At 42.1% G+C, this 19,323-nt stretch overlaps 1 protein-coding gene across 5 annotated transcripts in view; it reads left to right on the top strand.

Annotated features, from left to right (window-relative positions):
* Positions 1 to 19,323, top strand: part of KLF12 (Kruppel like factor 12) — a 238,090-nt gene that overhangs the window by 168,909 nt on the left and 49,858 nt on the right. For 4 of the 5 annotated variants that reach the window (XM_033052030.2, XM_033052032.2, XM_033052034.2 and 1 more), the window contains exon 6: positions 9,653 to 9,712. The exons of the other annotated variant lie outside the window; for it this stretch is intronic. In XM_033052030.2, coding sequence (XP_032907921.1) covers positions 9,653 to 9,712 — 60 coding nt within the window. The remainder of the gene's footprint in view (positions 1 to 9,652; positions 9,713 to 19,323) is intronic. 5 annotated transcript variants of the gene reach the window in all.

Raw genomic sequence — 19,323 nt, 5'->3', positions numbered from 1 at the left:
TCCCTCAGCCTGGCAGCCTTTCCATCCCTGTGCAGAGCTGATGCAGGATGGCCTCAGGAGCCATTTCCATAGTACATAGTAATGCTAACCCTGAACAGAGCATTCATCTCCTTATTTCCTGCACACTTGTGTGGTAAAATACATTATTTTACAGCATGCAGCTTTAACTCCCTGAATATGCATAACTTAAGATCTGCTTGCAGAAGCTGAGGGCAGAAGCAGGAGAGGCAGAGGATGATTTTTAGCATCAACTTTTGATCAGTATGTTGGTAAAAATCCAAAGAAATTCCTCTTTCTAGACATTTTTTTTCTCCTTAGGTGTTTGTTGTTATATGAAGGAAACTCCTTTGATGGAATCATTTTTTTTTTCAAATGTCAAGTAAAAGAGGAACTGTGCATATAAACTGATGATGCTTCAGATAGTATATTGTTTTTCTGGAGTAAGGGAGAGACAGAAGTTTCAGAGAGGAAATCCTGTCTACTTGTAGTTATATGTGCAGTTAATTCAGAGAGATAGGATTTGTCATTTGTATGTGACTGTTCTGACCTTTAACATGAATTCCTCTTTGCGCTGAGCTGGGTGCCTCGGAGTGCTTGTACGAAAATGAGATTAGGGACCCTATCCCTGTTATCTTTGTCTGCTTTATGTGATTGATGCATTGATGCTAATGTGATCATCTTTGTTTTTAAATTCTCTGGCATCTATTACTGCAGTACAGTAGGAGTTAGTTTTGGATACTGCACTAGCAAAAAAGATATTCCACAACAGACATCATAGCCACCAATGCGCTCTCTTAAATTAGTACATGATTTTCAAATCTGATTTTTTTTCCTAGCTCTCTTTTTTTCTCCCTCCTGTTCTTCAGTGTAAATCAACTTCTGTGGTTTATTTTTATTTCTTTTCAAGTTTTTATCTTTATTTCCATCAGCCATTCATTTTCTACACTGGTATAGTTTGTTTTTCTGCTTCGGCAGCAGTCATTACTACTGTTGTGCTATGCATTATAGGGAACTTTCACCTCATTTTTTTTCTTCCACTTGCAGACAAAATACTTTGTCCCAAGTCTCCAAGAAACATAAGGGAGGGTGTTTCAGCCATGCTTGTGTGAACTTTGCTTGCCTCTTCTCTGGTACATCTGCCTGCCGTGAACAAATGCTTGTGTTGAAACTGGTGCTTTTACAGATGGAGAATTGACTAACGCTCATCCAGAATTCTTCAATAAAAGTTTTTTTTTTGCACTGCAGAACATTAATTGGTTTGAAGTGAAATTGTGGGAATATATCAATTTTAATTTTACTTGTCTCATGAAGAGTACTCAAGTCTGGGATGCATTTTTCCATTGCAGTAAGGCTTTCAAGCAGAACGTTGCATAGTTGCTGCAATTGGAGGGAAATTGGACCACACACTCAGAAAGAGCTGTTTGTGGGCCTCTGACCTCCCCACAGGCTGTAACATGGTGAGGCTTCTCCTTGGCCTCCTCCAGACTTGTTCTTCAAACTGAACAGACTTGCTAAAAACATTGAGAGGCATTTGTGCAGATACGTAAGCAAAAGACAGTGGTGGCATAGAGCCCTGCAAGGCATCTGTGTTATGGTTGGTGCCCCCACTGTGTCATTATTTCAGGGATGTTTCTGTTGTAGTTTTATTTTTTGTCAGCAGTCTCAAGTAAGTATCCTGTGGCAGAAAAGAATAGATTTCTGCTGTGAAAAGTGTTGCTGGGTTGGATGCTGGCGACTGACCCAAGGGCACTGCTGAGCTGGCAGAGTGTGCTGTGTGTCAGCTACCTTCGGCAACCTCTGGGCATTGCTGGACAGTCCGATTTGGACAGAACCTTGCAGCAAAGTTAATCTCTCACAATGCAAGCTATCTAAAAGTTAGTCTCAAGTATTTTGGATTTCTTTAGTGGAGAGGTATTTCTAGGTCCAATCATCTTATCAGTTATGATCATCTACCTTTTAAAAGGTATCTGTCTTCTCCAGCTGCTGTGTTATTTTCTAAGGACACACTGGAAGTCTGTGACTTGAGAGGAAGCTGAACTAGTACATCTAAATTTGAACTGCGGCAACTAGCACAGGTGTGCTTTTTCCTACCTATATGCACTCCCTACGTGTAGTTCAGATACCTTGTTGAAGAAATACTGACTTCTACAGTGTGTTTATATGGCATTTTATAAAGTTATTTCTAGCAGAATCTGAATTCTCAGAAACATCTGTTTGTATATGAAAATGAATTGGCCTAAAGCCCATATTTAGGAGTTCAAGAGCTTGAAAGACCTATGTACCACTGGGCATTGCTCTTTAGGCAGTAAGTATGAACCTAGGGTTTCAATTATCCAATAAACCTGTATTATTCTAAAAAGGTTCTCTTTTTAAAAATATATGATATTTGACAAAAGAAAAGTTCAATAACTTTTGGGCAGTAAAATCAAGCACTAGGATTTTTTGGTGTGAAAAATTTCTGCTGTGTATCTCAAGGCCTTTTGCCAGGATAACAAGATTCCCCATCAGCCAATGATCATGAGAAACAAGAGCAACCGTAAATCAAAATGAGCTTCTGTAGAGAAATTAGCATCCCTTCTTATTTTGAAAGGGCTGTACTGCTTAAATGGAAGTATATCAGGAGATAGGAGCATTGTCAAATTGTTCCCTGAAGAAAGTTAATTTGAAAATAAGAGTGCTTTTACCTTGGTCTACAAAAATCATATCTTCCTGTCTCCTCTGTGAGAATAAGTTTCCATTGCTGTTGAGTAGGTCATTCTAGAGCTTTTACCACACCATTGCTAGGAGTAATATTTTCTGTTTGAGAGAAATGTTTAAATTAATTGCATAATAAGCTTGAAGAACTAAGAAATCCTGATTCTGTTTAGAGTCTGAAATCCTGTTTATGTTTGCCATTAACTAACTTTGTTTGGTCTAATGATTAGTCCTGAAACTAAGAGAAGTCTGGATGCTAAAAAAAAAAGTATCTCAACACAGGCTATTTGGAGGACCATTATCTTGCAGTGAAAGTTAGCTGTAACATGTAGTGGTTCATTGATATCTTCTGTATGGCTCTTTCACTTCCTTTGTCTAGCATACAGAAACTTTCAAAGATCTTGGTTTCCCATTTCCATTTTAGTGTCTGGATTGAATTCACATAAACGTCTTCTTAAACATAAGTTAATTTCGTTAATTAATTTAAGGTAATTGTCAGACTTTGCTCTTACTGGAATTTTACATTTCTAAACATGTTCACACAAACATGCTTTGGAACAAAATGCCATGAAACAACAGTGCGTGATTATCATTCATATAGCATTTTTTATCTTTGGAGTGCTTTGCAAACATTAACTAATTAAATTGTACAGGTCCCCTGTGTCTTCAAATATTATAATTATCCACAGGTTAGTGACTTGCTCAAGGCCATGCAGCAAAGCAGAGACTGAGTTGGGATCAGGTACATCTGCCTCTTACTCCCATGCTTAATCCACTAAAATATATTGCTCCAGAGTGAAACTCGAGTCATTAGTTGTTAGATATGTGAAATGCATTTTATGGATAGTGAGGCAGGCATTCTATAATTGCTTGAGGAGCATGACACTGAAGAATGAATTACAAATAACATTATGAATTACTGCTACCCAGTTAGCAGTTTGTACACCTGTTTGGAATCTCTTTCCCCAGTGATTTACTTATTCAGCTTGTTATTCAGCTTTTTATGTTTTTTCTTTCTAAATCAGCACAGAAAGCAGGGGCAGAGACGTGTGCCATAAGAAATTTAGAGCTATAAAAAAATACTCATAGGTGTGGATTGGATAGCAGAACACTGCCAGAAAAAGCCACAATAACACTACCTTAGTGAACTGCTGCACTGACTTACTGATAAGAAAAAGAAAGAGCATTGTCATCTGCTGTCACTTGAGCCAAAATTACTTCTCCTTTCATTATAGAGATTAGATAAGTTTTTATCTTTCCTTTTCCTTAAGGCAGTTCCTGTGATTTTGTGACAGACATACATGCAGCACAATTAAATCTTAATAGCAATGCTTACACTGATTTATGGAAATATTGTCCTGAGTGTTTAGGTCAATGCATGCAAAAACACAGAAGTTGTGTAGGTCACAGGTATGTAAACTGCATGTAAAGGGGGGAACTATTAAGAGGAGTACACTGTTGGCCAAGGCATAATTGAATGAGCATATAAATAGAGGGGAAGAAAAAAAAAAAAAAACTACTTTTTTTTTTCCCTGCCATTTTCTTTTCTCCTGCATAATGGGAAAAGATTGTGGTAGGTTTTCCTGTCTATTAGTTCAATCCTCTTTGACTAATAGTGATTTCACCACAACCTCATTTCTCACAGCAAGTTCTTTTTAGGCTGGAGATAAAAGAGGAGTGAATGGAAGTTCTTGGATGATGAATGTGAAGAGTTTTTTTTTTGTTGAGCCTGTGTGCCAAGGAGGTGTCGCTGTCCATGTGTGTGACTTAGAACATGAGCATTACTATTTTGAGTGCATCACAGAAAGGATACTTGGGCCTTACAGCCACCACACATTAAGTTACTCTAGCCAAAATAAAGGAATTGCAGGCTGAAACAAGGAGAAAAGCAGCACAATGGCTGCTTATTAGATATTATAGCATCTAATCCTGGAATAATTACAGTCACAGGTTTGCGAGTCAAACTCTGCACCTCCATCATTAGAACAGTGACAGCCTGAGGTTCTGGGTCATATTTTTCTTTCTTTATCCTTATGAGATATACTGGGTTGCCACAGGATAAAGTAATGCAAGGAAGCTGAGGCAGGCAGAAAATAAGGAAGAGACCAGGGTGGATCAGAGGAGGCAGCAACAGCCAGAGCTCTCTTGTCTAGCCTGTGTTGCTAGCTCAGGGGGGCTTGGAGCAGGCTGGCAGGCACTGAGGCCAGAGGCTGCCCTAGAAAATACTCGCCGTAAGGCCTATGTACAGGATCTGCTTCTGGCTGAAAAGCCCAGCATTGCAAACAGACCCTGAAAAATAAATTAACCTGGGAATGACCAGAAGGTACATCAGGCAGTAAAAGAAATACTTAGTTTACATACTCATTAAAAGTCAGCAGTCCCAGTCCTGTCAAAATATGTTCCTCAATTATTTGCACGGAAAGTACAATATATAGCATAGTGGTGGTATATTGCATGATAAACCTGGGTGACACAATGCTGTCAGAGAGACATAAAAGTCACCGTGGTATTTCTCTTAAGAACTGATGGGCACTGCTCTTATTGTAATCAGTTGCTTGTCAGGGCCAAAGAGTCAAACCGCTGATAAATAAGTTCACAGGAGGAACTATAAAAATGACCAAAATCTCAGTCATAAAAGTTTCAAAAGCACAACAGTAGGGTAATGTTGTATAATAAACTGTTTGCTGAAAATTATTTACCAAGCTGAGCAGGTTAATTCCTTCTGCACTCAATTTTTCCACTTCCACTGCTTGCTGTCTGTATCACCACATAATTTCTCAGGTCCTTTGCCATTCCTAGAGCATAGTCGGAATAATAGAATGTAGTTTTCCTTCTGCTTGAAAGGAACTACAGGTACTTGCAATTCTGTAACAGGTACATCCTTGTCATGACACAAAGGTTGCACTGTCCTCAAGTGCTTGCAACACACATGCGGTGCTGCAGGTACCCAGGACCAAAATAAGCCACAGCAGTGCAGGCGCTTGAGACAGGATGCAGATTTTCTGCTTTGTGTGAGGTCTGGTGGAGGTGTTGTGAGGTTCTGAAATAGGTGATTGGCTCCAGCAGTGTGGTGGAGCTCCTGCTCAAGGCATTAGCTCTCCCACAGTATAGTCAAAGAGTTAAAGGCTTTGAAGTTCTAGGGGCAGAGCAATCAGCTTCCTAGAGCTGTCTCCACTTACATCCTGGGTGGGTGCTTGGCTGTGACTTGTCTCTGCTCTCTTTGAAGCTTGAGCTTCTGAACTGTGGTAAACTACATTACTTTCATTAAAACAGTTTGGGAAAAAGAAGAGCAGCTCACATTCCCAACTTTCCCTTGTGGAAACAAAGAGATCAGGTCCTGAGCTTACCTAGTCTGCTTGTTGTAACACCCAGAGCATGCTGTGCTCTTCCCATTGGCCGTCTCTGTGCAAAAATGTGACAGCCAGCAGTGGTGCAGCCACCCACCTATGGCAGAAGAGCCTGGTGGTTAGAGTAGAGCCTAGAGGTTAGAGCTTCTAACTCAGGAAGCTACATTTGCAGATACCCATTCCACCGGGAGTGCTCCTTTTCTTCTTCTTTATTCTACACTTGCGTTTTGAGTTGCAAAGTGACTGTTACAGATGCTTTTTATGCTGATTACATGGTCTGAGATGTGTTTTAACAATTTTCATAGCAGAGATAAGCTTCAGGTTCCAGAAGCAAAGGTTGTTAGGTATTTCTCTCCATGGTTTTTGCGTTGGAGAAGAGGCTGGGTGGGAGGCCACAACCCTTTGGCTTTCATGCCGAACAGAGGAGCATAGTAAGTTTTAGGTGTCAGTGAGGTTGGTTGGATGATACCTGAGTGTCTTTTGCTTCAGTGCCTGGATACTATAAGTTCTAAACAGAGTTTTAGTTGTCTGCTGAATTTCCCACTGTCAAAAATTCAGCATGCAAACACTTAACCTCAACAGCTGTATTTTGGTCTGCTTTGTTGCTTAGTTGTTAAAAAGGGAACTTTATATAAAGGAGTGTCCAAAATTTAGAGTTATGATTTCTAGGTAAAGTACTGTTGTTTATATCACCTGTGCAAGTAAATGATTTTCCAATAAGACACAGAGATGATTGCATATTAATTGACATAGAAGAGAACCATTTGTGTTAATGGTTTCCAGTAACCATTTTTACAGTGCATATTCCTTTCAGTTGAGGGCTGATGGGGCAAGGAAGATTTTGTCACAGTGCTCTTTGATTAGGTATTGACACAGTTGTAAAATAAAATCTGTACCTCTTTGATACTGTAGCACAAGAACCTGATATATATTTCTGAGAAGGAAAAGACTCTACATGGAGAGTGGGAAAAGAGTGTGGGGAAAAAGTGTTAGAAAATTATAGAGCAAATAACTTACACTTCGAAAATTCTTTACATCGTTTTGTTATCTGCATAGCATCTGTCATTATCAGAAATTTAGCGTGTAACAAATGGCAAAAACAGTAAAAAAAGCCAATATTTACTATGCACTTGAAGCGGGGAATGCGACAAGTTCAAAGCATGCAGTGCCAAATCTTGAGAGAAAATAGATTATTTGTAGGTTTGCAAGGGCCAGTGGAAAATGCAATTACATAAATCAAGTAAAGTTGTTCCGGAAATTTCCTTTTCACTTTCAACAATTCCTGTGCCAACCTAGACATTTTAATTACAGTAATTTCACGAATACAAGCCGCACCAATTTGACCAAAATTTTGGTGGAAACCCGGAAGTGCGGCTAATATTCCGGGGCGGCTAATCTATTAACAAAATTCTAAAAGCTGCCAACACGGAAGTGAGAGCCCGCGGCAGCCCCAAGCCAAGCTGGAGCCCGGCCGGCCCCGGCAGAGGTGGGAAAGCCTGGCAGAGGCGGGGCCAGCAGTGTCGGGGGCGGGCGGCAGAGCCTGAGCCAGCAGGGCGGGGCAGGGAGGGCGGCAGAGCCTGAGCCAGCAGGGCGGAGGAGCCCGGGAGAACTGGGGCTAGCAGTGCAGGGGAGCATGGCAGAAGCAGGAAGGCCGGCGGGTGGGGCTGCCTGGCAGCGGGGGAAGCCCAGCATAATCGGGGCCAGCAGCGTGGGGGAGCCCGGCGGTGCGGGGGCCTGCAGTGCCGGCCAGGGCGAGGAAACGCGGTGGCGGTGCAGACGGGAGGGGGCGGCCGGCGAGCGTGGTGGCGGCGGCGGCAGCCCTGCCGGCGGGGCGAGCGAAAGCGGCGCTCGCGAAAGCGCCGCCGCTCGCCGCGAACCGCGAGCCGCGAAAGCGCCGCCGCTCGCCGCGAACCGCGAGCCGCGAAAGCGCCGCCGCTCGCCGCGAGCCGCGAAAGCGCCGCCGCTCGCCGCGAACCGCGAGCCGCGAGCCGCGAACCGCGAGCCGCGAGCCGCGAACCGCGAGCCGCGAGCCGCGAGCCGCGAACCGCGAGCCGTGAAAGCGCCGCCGCGAACCGCGAGCCGCGAACCGCGAGCCGCGAAAGCGTCGCCGCGAGCCGCGAACCGCGAGCCGCGAGCCGCGAGCCGCGAAAGCGCCGCCGCGAACCGCGAGCCGCGAAAGCGCCGCCGCGAGCCGCGAGCCGCGAGCGCGCCGCCGCGAGCCGCGAAAGCGCCGCCGCGAGCCGCGAAAGCGCCGCGGGTCGGGCGCGGCGCTCGCGAGGCGCGGCGCGGGGCGAGCGAAAGCGGCAGCGGGGCGGACGGCGAGCCCGGCGGCGGCAGCCCTGCCAGCCGGGCGAGCGAACGCGGCAGCGGGGCGATGCTGACGGGAGAGGGGGGCCAGCGAGCCCGGCGGCGGCGGCAGCACCACCCGGCCAGCCCCGCCGAGCCGTGGCGCTGAGCTGGGCCACCCGGCCCCGTCGGCAACCATGAGCGGGCCGAGCCTGCCTGGCCCCGCCCCGAGCCAGTAAAGCCCGCTATGCCGCGATCCTCTTACTAATTGGCCAATTTGTGAAAGCTGCGCACGGATTCTCGCGACGAACGAAAGTGCGGCTAATATTCGGGGTGCGGCTTATCTATTGACAAAGACAGCAACATTGTCGAGGCACCGGGGGTGCGGCTTATAATCCGTGCGGCTTGTATTCGTGAAACTACTGTAAACATTATGAAGGATCCAAAACATTTTCAGTGCAAATGTATTCAACTGCTAGTATGCTAGAGCTTTTTTATGATTCATGTTGTTATTCTAATATTTTTGCTAGTTTCTTGAGCATTGGTCTCAGACTACTTTCACTGTACATTTAAGGTCTAAATCACAGACAGGACTAAAGGGGCTTATTCATGTTCTTGGCTTTCTACAGGTTTTTCTTTTTTTTCCGCCTAACTTGGTGGAACTTTTTCCAAAAACCATCTATATGATGCTTCTTGTTTGAGCACATGCAGTGGACCACAATTTGTCAGTGAAAAGGAATGTCACATAGTCCAAATCTCAACTAGCGTAGGAGTTTGTACAGCTGGAGCACTGTGTTTTTGTGTTGTTCATTATTCAAAATAGTATTTTAGAAGATTGTCTATTTTGCTTGGAGTCCCAGTTCTAAGTAAAAATGTTAAAGCCTAAGTTTTTTGGTGTTGTGTTGAGAATAATATTACTGATGCAGCAGAATTCTGGGAGCAGACGTTCACTGCAGCCACTATTTCCTCTTTATGCAATGTCTGCCTGCTGTAGATTCTCATTAGAGTTTGCCTCTTTGTCGCTGATCATTTTTTAATAAGAAAATGATCCATCATGATTCACAATTACCACTGAGTGACATATGGGCCCTTAAGCTTTGACTTTGCTCCCATGAAAATTGATTGCAGAGGTCCTAATGACTTAGTTATCATTAGCTGGGACATCTGCAGAGCAAATTCAGTTTGAGAAGAGTTTTGAGTGAAGGGGAAAATCCTAACGTGCCTTCCATGCTGAGGCTATGTGCCTTATTCTTCAAACTTGTCTAAGTCCCCTTCGATTATTTGGGGTAACTTAAAATTCCTAATTGTCTGTGTTCAATTTCCAGAGAGAGCATGTGGGGCTGTGCCAGGTCAGCTGTTAACCCTTTTCGTTTTTTCAACTCCAGGTATGAAGCATTTTATTGTGTATTATATAATATTCTGTTTTATTGATAAAGTCTAGTAGCAGTGCTTTTCAGGTTTCTTTCCCTCTTTATGTCATGATTGGGAAATATGTGGGGCTAGGCAAGATCTGAAGCTGAGTTTTGCAATTGCTTTTTTTTTATCTTGGGGCTCAGAGGGTGGTGGGAAAGCTGCACATTTTTTTTTCTTTTTTTACAAATCCCAATGTTTAAAATATGACAACAGAGAGTACCTTGTCTGATGTTTACCATATAGTTTAAAGTGTTCAAAATACTCTACTGAAATTGAATAACAAAATTAATGTGCATCAGTGTAGCTCATGTTATAATAGATCATTGCCAGTTACCATGAAGCAAATCTGCAAAATGTAGGAAGAGCTCTTTGCAAACATCTCCTTGCTTTTATTTCAAGAAGGGCAAAATTTTAAAACTTTACTGTGTAATGTGCCTAGATGTCATGCTTTTGGGTGCAGGGTTTACATGCCAATCCAGTGGAGGGATGACTGGGAGGGTTCAGCAATTGTTGTAATGCCATAAGGGCCCTCAGGTTGAGCCCATTTGCCCAGGTAGAAATGATGTCAAAGGACAGAAGGATGTACCAAAGCTGGTAGAGTTCCTTCCTGTTTTTGTGGGATTCATGGCTGTTGTTTTAGTGGGTTTTAAAAGAGTATGCAGTGAAAAGTCTTGCCTGTCCTCCTCCCTTCTTTTGTTTGTTTTGTGCGCTCCTCAGAAGATTCCTTTGGAGTGGTGTTTATTATGGGACAAGTGCAAACCCAGCAGCTCACTGCTTTATCTGCTCTTAGTGACCTGTGTACCCTCTGTCTGTGGAGTACAGAAGAAAAAAACATATTCAATATGAGCAAATATGTTCCAGAGTAAATCATATTCTTCACATTTATAAGTACAGCTAAGCTTCGTAATAAAATTAGGAAGAAGGCATGTTTAAGAGCAATTACACTTTCAAATTGCTAATGAGTAGTCAAATACAGAAGTCATTCCTCAAGACTACTCCTATCTCCAATTTGCAGTTAATTACACTACAACTGCTATATTTATATTAAAAATTTGCAGGATCTTATTATTCAAACATTTTCAAAGTAGCAGCAGGAGCAATTTCTCTATTAGAGCTAATACAAATCTTTTAAGGTTTCCTTGGCTGTGAGATTGAAATTATACATTTATTTTTCAAAATCCTTAGAATTTTCTTTGGTCTATATTATCAGTGCTACGTCAGAAATTATTTTGAAGAGCCTACTAGTCTCTCAAAATGTTGTGTTTCTAAAATATATGCATATTTCAGATGTAATTTTTAATGCAGGCTTCTTTAGCTTGCATTAAATTAACTATAATATTTTGCGTATTGGCTTCTATTCTGCAGGAAGCATTTTCAAGAAGGAAACTTATGTTGTTAATTTTTTGCTCTTTGTTAATGTTGTCGGTATTTTGCTTAAAAAATTCCTCATGAATTTATGTGGTATTTACATACCATAGTAATGAATATGAGATCCTACTAATGAGGCTTCTGAAAAACGTGCATGGTTAGATGTAGATGAAGATGGCATGTCCTCTCATGTAGCAGTTCAAAACTGCTGAAAGTTAGTGTGCTCTGACTGGAGTGAGATGAGACTGAAAGGTAATATTTGGCAAGACATAGGTTCTAATAAAAACAGAAATTTGGGAGAACTGTAGGGGTTTTATGTCTTTTTGAAATAAAGAACCAACTTGATCAAAGACACATCTGTCAAACCTCATTTAGGCCCTGTAGACCTGCCTGTAGATTGAAAGGTGGAAATGAAATCATTGAGATTAACATAAAAGTCAGTGCATTATTTGAAAGTACGAATTCTTGTGGTGCATTTTAAACTGCTGACAGTGCTAGGAGTCTTCCTCACAGCTTCTTGGGGTATGGCACTCTTGGATTTTGGAAAAGTAACTGCTTGTCAGAAGTGAATTCTGCTGCAATTAAATGCAGCTATATGAGGGATATATGTCATTTGTATTAAATTTCATGCCTACCCAGGACTAGGTATTTTTCAACTTTGTATTACTAAACTTACCTTTTTCCACTAAATTGCATAAAATTCCATAAAATTGCACTCAAAATTATGGTATTCCAGTTAGGAAAGTACAGAAACATTCTTTGCTGCTTCAATTTCTTTGTGATGATGGAGGAACAGAGTAGATCACAAAGTCTAGATGAAACATATTTTGTAAGTGGTTTTTTTCTATTTTTTCTTACTGGGTTCATCAAATCTACTAAAAGTTGTAAGTTTTACTTAAAACCAATTCCACACAAATCTGCATCTGCTGACCTCTGTGGATGGCCAGAGGCTGAGAGGGTTACCTCGTTTCATGCACATCTAACTGTTCATTTCCTCTAAAATGTGGAGCATTTTGTCCTCCTCTGATCCACTGGGAACAAAGTGATAATGTGTGTTTCACATGTGGGGGTACAATGTGCCTCCTCATCTTTGCTGTCTTGCAAAGGGTACTGCTTTCACTCTTGTATAATCTCCCCCGATCTTTTTAACACCTCATCCACAGGCTCAGCCAAATGGGAGATGTTTGGCAGCTGGAGGACCCAGATGCCAAATCCTGGAATACAGCTTTACTGCGTTGGCAAGTGGCTCATGGCTGGCTTCTTGGCTTGCACCTCTGCTAACTTCTTGGCTACTGTCTAGCTAGCAGCTGTGGCACTGCCTCTGGGGCTGTGTTCAGGTCAAGCTGCTTTGGAGTTGGATGGCTTTCCTGGTCTGAATTACTCTGCTGGACACCATTTTCACCTTAGTTCACTTTGATTCTCCACTGTTCAAAGACAAATGTTTGCAGTGTTCTATTGTACTCCTGACATTTGTAAGACTTATTCAAAGAAATCCTTCTCATTTGTCACCAGTTCAAAAAGAAAATAAGCATTGCAGTGCAGAGTACACTGCTTTACTTGTTAGCATTCCCATTAGCTGGTAAGAATGTTAAGGCCCTAGTCTGTACTTGCAAATTGTTAGGACCAAATTGTTAACTGAAGAGTACAGGCTTTAGAGGATATATTTCTTATGTCTAAATTTTGACTGCTTTCAGCTGAAAGTGAATCTAGCATCTGTCAAACAGAAAAAACCCCCACACATTTGCAGAGGTAATCTGGTTCATTTGTGAAGAACAGGATAAAGAATAATGATGATAATAATAAATAGGAAGTTACTGGTAATAATTAAAAGCACTGCCAGCAGAAAACGCTTGAGCTTCTCTTTGCTGGATTTGGAGTGTCCTCATTTCACATTTTAGTTTTACCTCAGGTTTTTTATTGGGCTTTTTTTGTTAGTTTGTTGAGGGGTTTTTTGGTTTGTTGTGGGGTTTTTTTGGTGCTTTTTTTTTTTCCCCATAAATGAGGTAATGAAAAATTAATGCATCTAGGGTAGCCAAAGCATTTGAAGCAATTCCCTAATCTACATATTTTCCTTCATGCAGCTTAGTGCATAAACATTGCTTTCAGTGGGAAAACCTGCAAAATCAGGAGGTCACTTACACTCTGCATACTTAGGGTCAAGTTCAGATTAGTCATACCATGAAATTTTAATTTCCTCACTCAGCTAGAGTGGGACTATGTTGTGCTACACTGGAGGCACTGGTATCTCTGTTACACTCTCAGAAAACTTTTTAAACGCTTGAGTGGGTAGCACATGTGCTTCACTGTGAAATGAAACTTCTACCTGCATGTTAAAGTTAAGGTTTGCAGGTTGACCTGGCCTCTGAGGAAAAGCATTTGAATTCCTCACTATAGTCATTAGAGGGAATTGCATGTCCCAGTAACAACCAAAAAGGAGCCCTTACCATCTAGTTTAGGTGTATACTTTGCTGATGTCCTAGGGAATGTACGTGCTTCTCTGGGAATACAGCCCAGTTACATCAGATCAATCATTATGGACTGTATAGAGAACCAGTAGGAAATAAAAGCATCATTTTTCCTTAGAGATAGTCTTTGTAGCTCTTTCTGGATTTTAACGGAGCAGAGATGAGTCTTTTGTCAAACAAGCTGGCAGAGGCAACAGCAATTTTGCCGCTTCTGTAGATGAGTTTCATTAACTAGTTAATCAACAGAGTAGGAGACCTGAGGTGTAGGTTCTGAGCACAAGTTGGTCTCATTGGGATCCTTGGTGCAGCCCTAATCAGGTAGGATATGAGGGGAGCAGTGCAGTGTCACCTTCCAGCTGAAGAGGGGCTGTTGTATAGAAAGGAACATGGAAGTTAAGGCGTGGAGAAGGAGAGTGGGTAAGAACAATCTGTACCCTTGCCTGAGCATGGACAGAACTGGGCCTGTAGGCTCCATTCCCTGAAGCAACATCATGCCAGAAAAGGTTGTGGATACTGAAACAGACCTTTCAGTGTTCCCCTCTAAATGCCTAGTGTCCAGATTTGTAATGTGGAGCCAGGAATCCCCATTTCTGCCCAGCCTTTTAACACTTGTGGGTCTTACATTCCTGATTACAGAATAGCCTCACTTCCATGGACGCTTGGGCAGAAAACCCTGCATCCTTATAGCCAGATTATTCCTCCGTCTCTGGAGCTGCAAGGGTACAATACAGCACTTTGCCAGTGCCACCACCATCAGAACTCTGCCTATCTTTTGGGGCTTCTTCACAAGGCACAGGCCAAGTTCAGGAAGGGCTCTGCCTGTAGGTGGAAAATGGGCAGCTGCCAGAATGAGTATGTGTGAATATGTGCCTAGTGTTTGGTACCTAAAGAAGCTCCAGCGTAACGGTGAAGGAGCTCATGGGTTTGGGGGGAGGCTGTGTAGGACTCTTCATGGGACAGGGGGTGGGGATAGGGTCATGGACATAGGCAGGCTTTTATGGCTGCCTCCCTAATCAGGGTTTCAGCTAGCCCATTGTCACACTTCACCACTTTCAAACTTTCCAATTAAAAATTTCTTTTAAATGAGCAAACTTTCAGTGCTTTTTAATGTAATAAAATTAAAGATGTTATTCCATTACCTAGACTATTCCTTTTCCCTGTTTACCTGTTTCTGCCCTTTTTTCATCTCAGCCATGACTTTTGCCCCATCAAAGAGATTCTTGTCACTTTCTGTGTCCTATGAGCTTTGGAAGTAATATTCATAATAAGGTTGAGCTTATTCTCTTTCTGGGGTTTTTTGTATTTTAATTTTTTTTTTCTTGTAAAGCGCCTACGTCTCTTGTCCCTTATGCATTCTGTTGAAGCAGAGAAACAATGTGTGCTGTTAAAAAGGGAAAATAATCAACCACAAAGATGTTTTTTCCCTTCTCTTGCACCTCCAGTACATTCTGTAACCCAGTTACTGTAATTGTTTTTAAACTTTCTTTAAACATGCATGCTGTCAAGAGATTGCAGTAAAACAAGTGTTTCTCATAAGGCCAGTGAGACTGCAAGGGATGAAAAAAGATGACAGAGCAAACAGAAAATCCCATGTTTTGTTTATCAACTTTTTTGTTTTTGCCTAATGGCAGATTCTTGGAGAAAGGATCTGTTTACTTCTGTGGAAGACTAGCTTAGGGTTTGCTGATTCCCAAGGCAAAAAGAAGGCATAGTTTCCAATTTGCAAGCTATTCAGTGTGTGTGATGAACTGAAGTCATTTGTGGATTTGTATGTTGCGTTTTGACGTGATTAAATGTTTTAAGTCTATTGATTTCATGCTGGGGATTAATGATGCTGAATGAAAGAGCATCAAAGAATAAAATGTGTTTACATGCTCGATTAAAATACCTTTAAAAAAGCACCAGAGTACCTATTGTTGGATAGGAATGTGATAAGAGAAGCACAGGACCAATCAGACATCCTGCATCGATAGGAAAATGCATTAACTTCTTTAGGCATAGAAAGAAGAAAAGCAAAGATTTGATAAGGATTGACTGTACTGAATGCTTTACACTTGTGTTTGACTTGGTTTTTTTGGAAGAGGGGATTAAAGAGGTTTCATTATCAGTTACCACAGATCTATTTTACTGAATCAATCAAAGCATGATGCTTAGCTGCTTGGGATTAATGAGATGATCTTTTAACTGGAGAACTTGTTGGTAACAGCAATGTTAATAAAGGACAAGACCTAATGATACTCAGTGCAGCTGCGGACATGAGATACAGTAAAGATGGTGTTTGCTGCTTTGAATTTGCATAATACTTTTAGATCTGTTTGCCTTGGCATATTAACTCAAAAACATACCATTATATTAAAATGTTCGTAGTGCTAATTGGTTTGTATCTGCTCTCTGCAAGTGTTCCTAATGGCTATCTAGATTCATGGGTTGTATCTGGAATTGCAGTTAGATGTCACATTCTGTTTACCAAGATAATAGTAGATAGAGGTGAAAAAGACCTGTTTGCTTGTTAAATCCACCCTGTTGCAAGCACAATATAGGCTTTTCCAATAGTATTAAACTGTTAGCAGCCCTTATGTCAGCCAGAATGCCAGGCAGAGAATTTATTTGTGGTGTATCTGGGGAGAAGGATGCCTTAATGATCAGGTTAGCATGTGAAATACTTGATGCACATGAAATACTCCCTACTGAGCTAGGGAGAAGTTTAAATGTGCAATTTATTGGAGCTGAGTAAATGTCTGACAAGACCAACTCAAGCACCCATTCGCTCTTTCTCTCCTGGTGCTCTGATCTGGATTAGCATATGCAAGATAAATTCAGCATCAGTCCGATACACCCTACAATTCATTTGTCTCAGAACTGGGTTGAATGATTGTCCTGGGTTTGAGGCAGGAGAGGGGGGGTTGACAACATGCAGTTATTTTTTTTTTTCCTCCCATTTCTATTGCTTAATACAAGACCTGAAGCCCTTGGTTACGGAACAAAGTGTCTGAGCAGTAACCAAGCTTGTGCAAACCCAAGAGAAGAGTAATGACTGTTCCTCGCAAGCTTCCTGCCTCAGTGCAGGTGCAGGAATCAGGAGGGCCTGAATAATTCATAAGGTGCAAATTAGCCCCAGCTTGCTCCCACTGCTCGAATTTTGCTTCTGCTTACCTACCTAGTTGCTGGAAAGAGCAGAATAAAGAATGCTTGGGAAACCAGGGAGAGAAAAGCAAAGAGTGTTATAGTTTAAAGGCCAGAGTCACAGAGACTGCTGAATGCTGGGTGTGTTTGAAGACTTGGTGCTTGTTGAGAAATTGGACTCTACATTGATTATTCATAGAGTGTTTTCTCAGGAAGAAGGAAGCTCTGGGGACCCATTCCATTACTCTTGGAGAGGAAAAAAACTTCCTTTTAAGAATTAGGTTTTTCCTGCTTTTATTGTTACAGTTTCTAAAAATTATTGGGTAAGAAAAATGTGAAAAGTTCATTTAAAACCTGTTAAGGTATTGGGGACAGTAAATATTTATGGTGTCACTCAGGGGTTCAGAGAATTTTGATGAGAGATCTCAGGTGTTAGGATGGTTACTGCTTTGAGTAAATATGGATTTCAAGGGCTTGCATGAAACTAGTAAATGCAGTGTGCAATTAGCTTGTATTTTTATCATTTAAAAGGCAGCATTCATCTGTTTTAAATAGTTAGTGATAGTTACCTTTTCTGTTGGATCACTTACCTGCTTTTTCTGCCCAGAAGACCAAAATGAGAAGTGAGTAGTGTTTAATCTTTCTGCTACACAACATTGCACCTCACCCAAACATCAAGTAAAGTGGAAGAAGAGAATTCCTTACACAGCTCTTGGAACAGTTTGTGTGTCGCCGTGCAGTACAGAGAGGAGCAAGGAAAAAGGAAGGTTGTCTCTGTTGTCTACCTGAATATCCCTCTGCTATCTCTCATATGGGAGCTGGAAACATCTGACAACTCCAGCAGGAGCAGGAACAAGGTAGTTGGTTTTCCCTACTAGTAGGTGTTTGATGGAGAAAAACTCTCCTAATGTTTTTACTGTGCTGAATATGAAAACAACAGCAGGAAAAAAAAGCTTCCTTTTAATGGTTTTGGAGGTTTTCTGCTTTTTTCATTTGTTTTGGGTTTTTGGTCCAAGACTCACCGCTTCTTTATCTAACCCCTCTAGCCTACCCCCTCTTGGCTCTCACGTGCGGCAGCTAGATCACGTTGCCATCATCTGTTTTTGTATTTCCCTCATTTGGGTTGCTGGAATAGGAGCTGGCTCTCATTTCTAGCTGATTCTGTCATTTCCGCTAGGCCCCAGCTTGGGAGAGTGCCAAGACCAACAGGTGATCCTTGTAGCTGCAGAGCAGCAGGAAGAAGGCTGTGCATGGAGGAGACAGTGCACCAGAGGGGCTGCCTGGCCCTGCTCCATCTTGCTTATAATTAATGCCCCACTCCCCACCCCCTCATACTGAGCAGAAAATCTGTGCAGAACAGCTCAGCTGTAGGGAAACGGTAATAAAGAGTCCTGGAAGAATATAGGCTGTGTAAGTGCAGAGATGTGATCCCTCTTGGGGAGAAACTGTGGCTGGTCCCATGTAAGGAACAGGGACAAAATTGTGTTAGCTTCTGTAAAATAATACACACTCCATCAATGAGTGTAAGAAAGTAAGCATTTCAATAAGTCTCAGTGTTAGGCTCACGGGACTTCTTATTTGTATAGGAGCTAGTTTGGAATGAGGTGATAATTTAGTTAAGCTTTTCTCTACAAGGACTAGCTTGCAAAGTCACATTATTTGGGCAGAGAGTTAACTCTGGTTGGGAAGGTCCACCTCAAGCTGCAGGACTGGGGCACCTGGAGCAGGAGCCATATACAAGCTCTGCATTCTTTGGACAGCACTGATGGGGAGGCATGACTGTGAAGGGCTTCACAAGGATGATTACAAGGATCATTTTTGGGACACGTGAAAAAATTCCAGGAATCCTTAGGATGGCGTCAAAGAGCTATTTTTTTCAGAGGAAACTCCTAAAGGACTTTTTTTTCCCCCTTGAAAACAAAGTTGTATTTAGTAGATGACAGTGGCTCAGTAAAACGAGTTTTAAATCATACCTCCAAGGCTTAGATTAACTCCTTGGTATATACCATGATGTGAGATAATGTGTCCCTGAAAACTGTAACTGCATGTTTGTATTTGTGAAGCAGGCTGATGTTTTGAGATAGACACGTTAGCTTTAATCCTTGAAAATAGATAGTATCTCAAATTCTTTCTGCTCAGTATATATGGAAGCCAAATTGCATCTTCCACCTGTGGACTCACTGCTAGTAGTTTGAAAGCTGAAGGTTTCGTGTAGACAAGGTTTACATTTTCTATGTGCACTTCCATAGGGAGCTGGGCTCTCCCGGTGCACCACAGCACATTCCCACAGCAAGGGGAAGCTGTGGGGAGCAGGGAACTGGGAAGCCTGCTTCAGTTCCACTCGTGAAACTGAAGTGCTGCAGCAGATATGCACAGCAAATTCATCACCTTGACTGGCTGTTCCTGCTGTACACAAACCAGAAACACAAACAGCAGTGAGATCAAACAGTTGTGAAACATCAACATATTTAGTAATGCTTCTAGCAGCTATCTGTCTGCAATCCTTTTGACTAAGCCAGTAGTAGTTTTTCTTTGTATTGTGTTCTGCATTTTGTCAGCCATCTGATGGGGAGGAAGTGGGGGATACATTGCATCTCAGGGATATGTTGCATATGTGCAAAGGGTGC

Source organism: Catharus ustulatus, chromosome 2 (genome assembly GCF_009819885.2).
Source record: "Catharus ustulatus isolate bCatUst1 chromosome 2, bCatUst1.pri.v2, whole genome shotgun sequence".
NCBI classification, from domain to species: Eukaryota; Metazoa; Chordata; class Aves; order Passeriformes; family Turdidae; genus Catharus; species Catharus ustulatus.
Note: the sequence above shows the minus strand (reverse complement) of the source record. Positions and strands in the feature narration are given on the sequence as shown.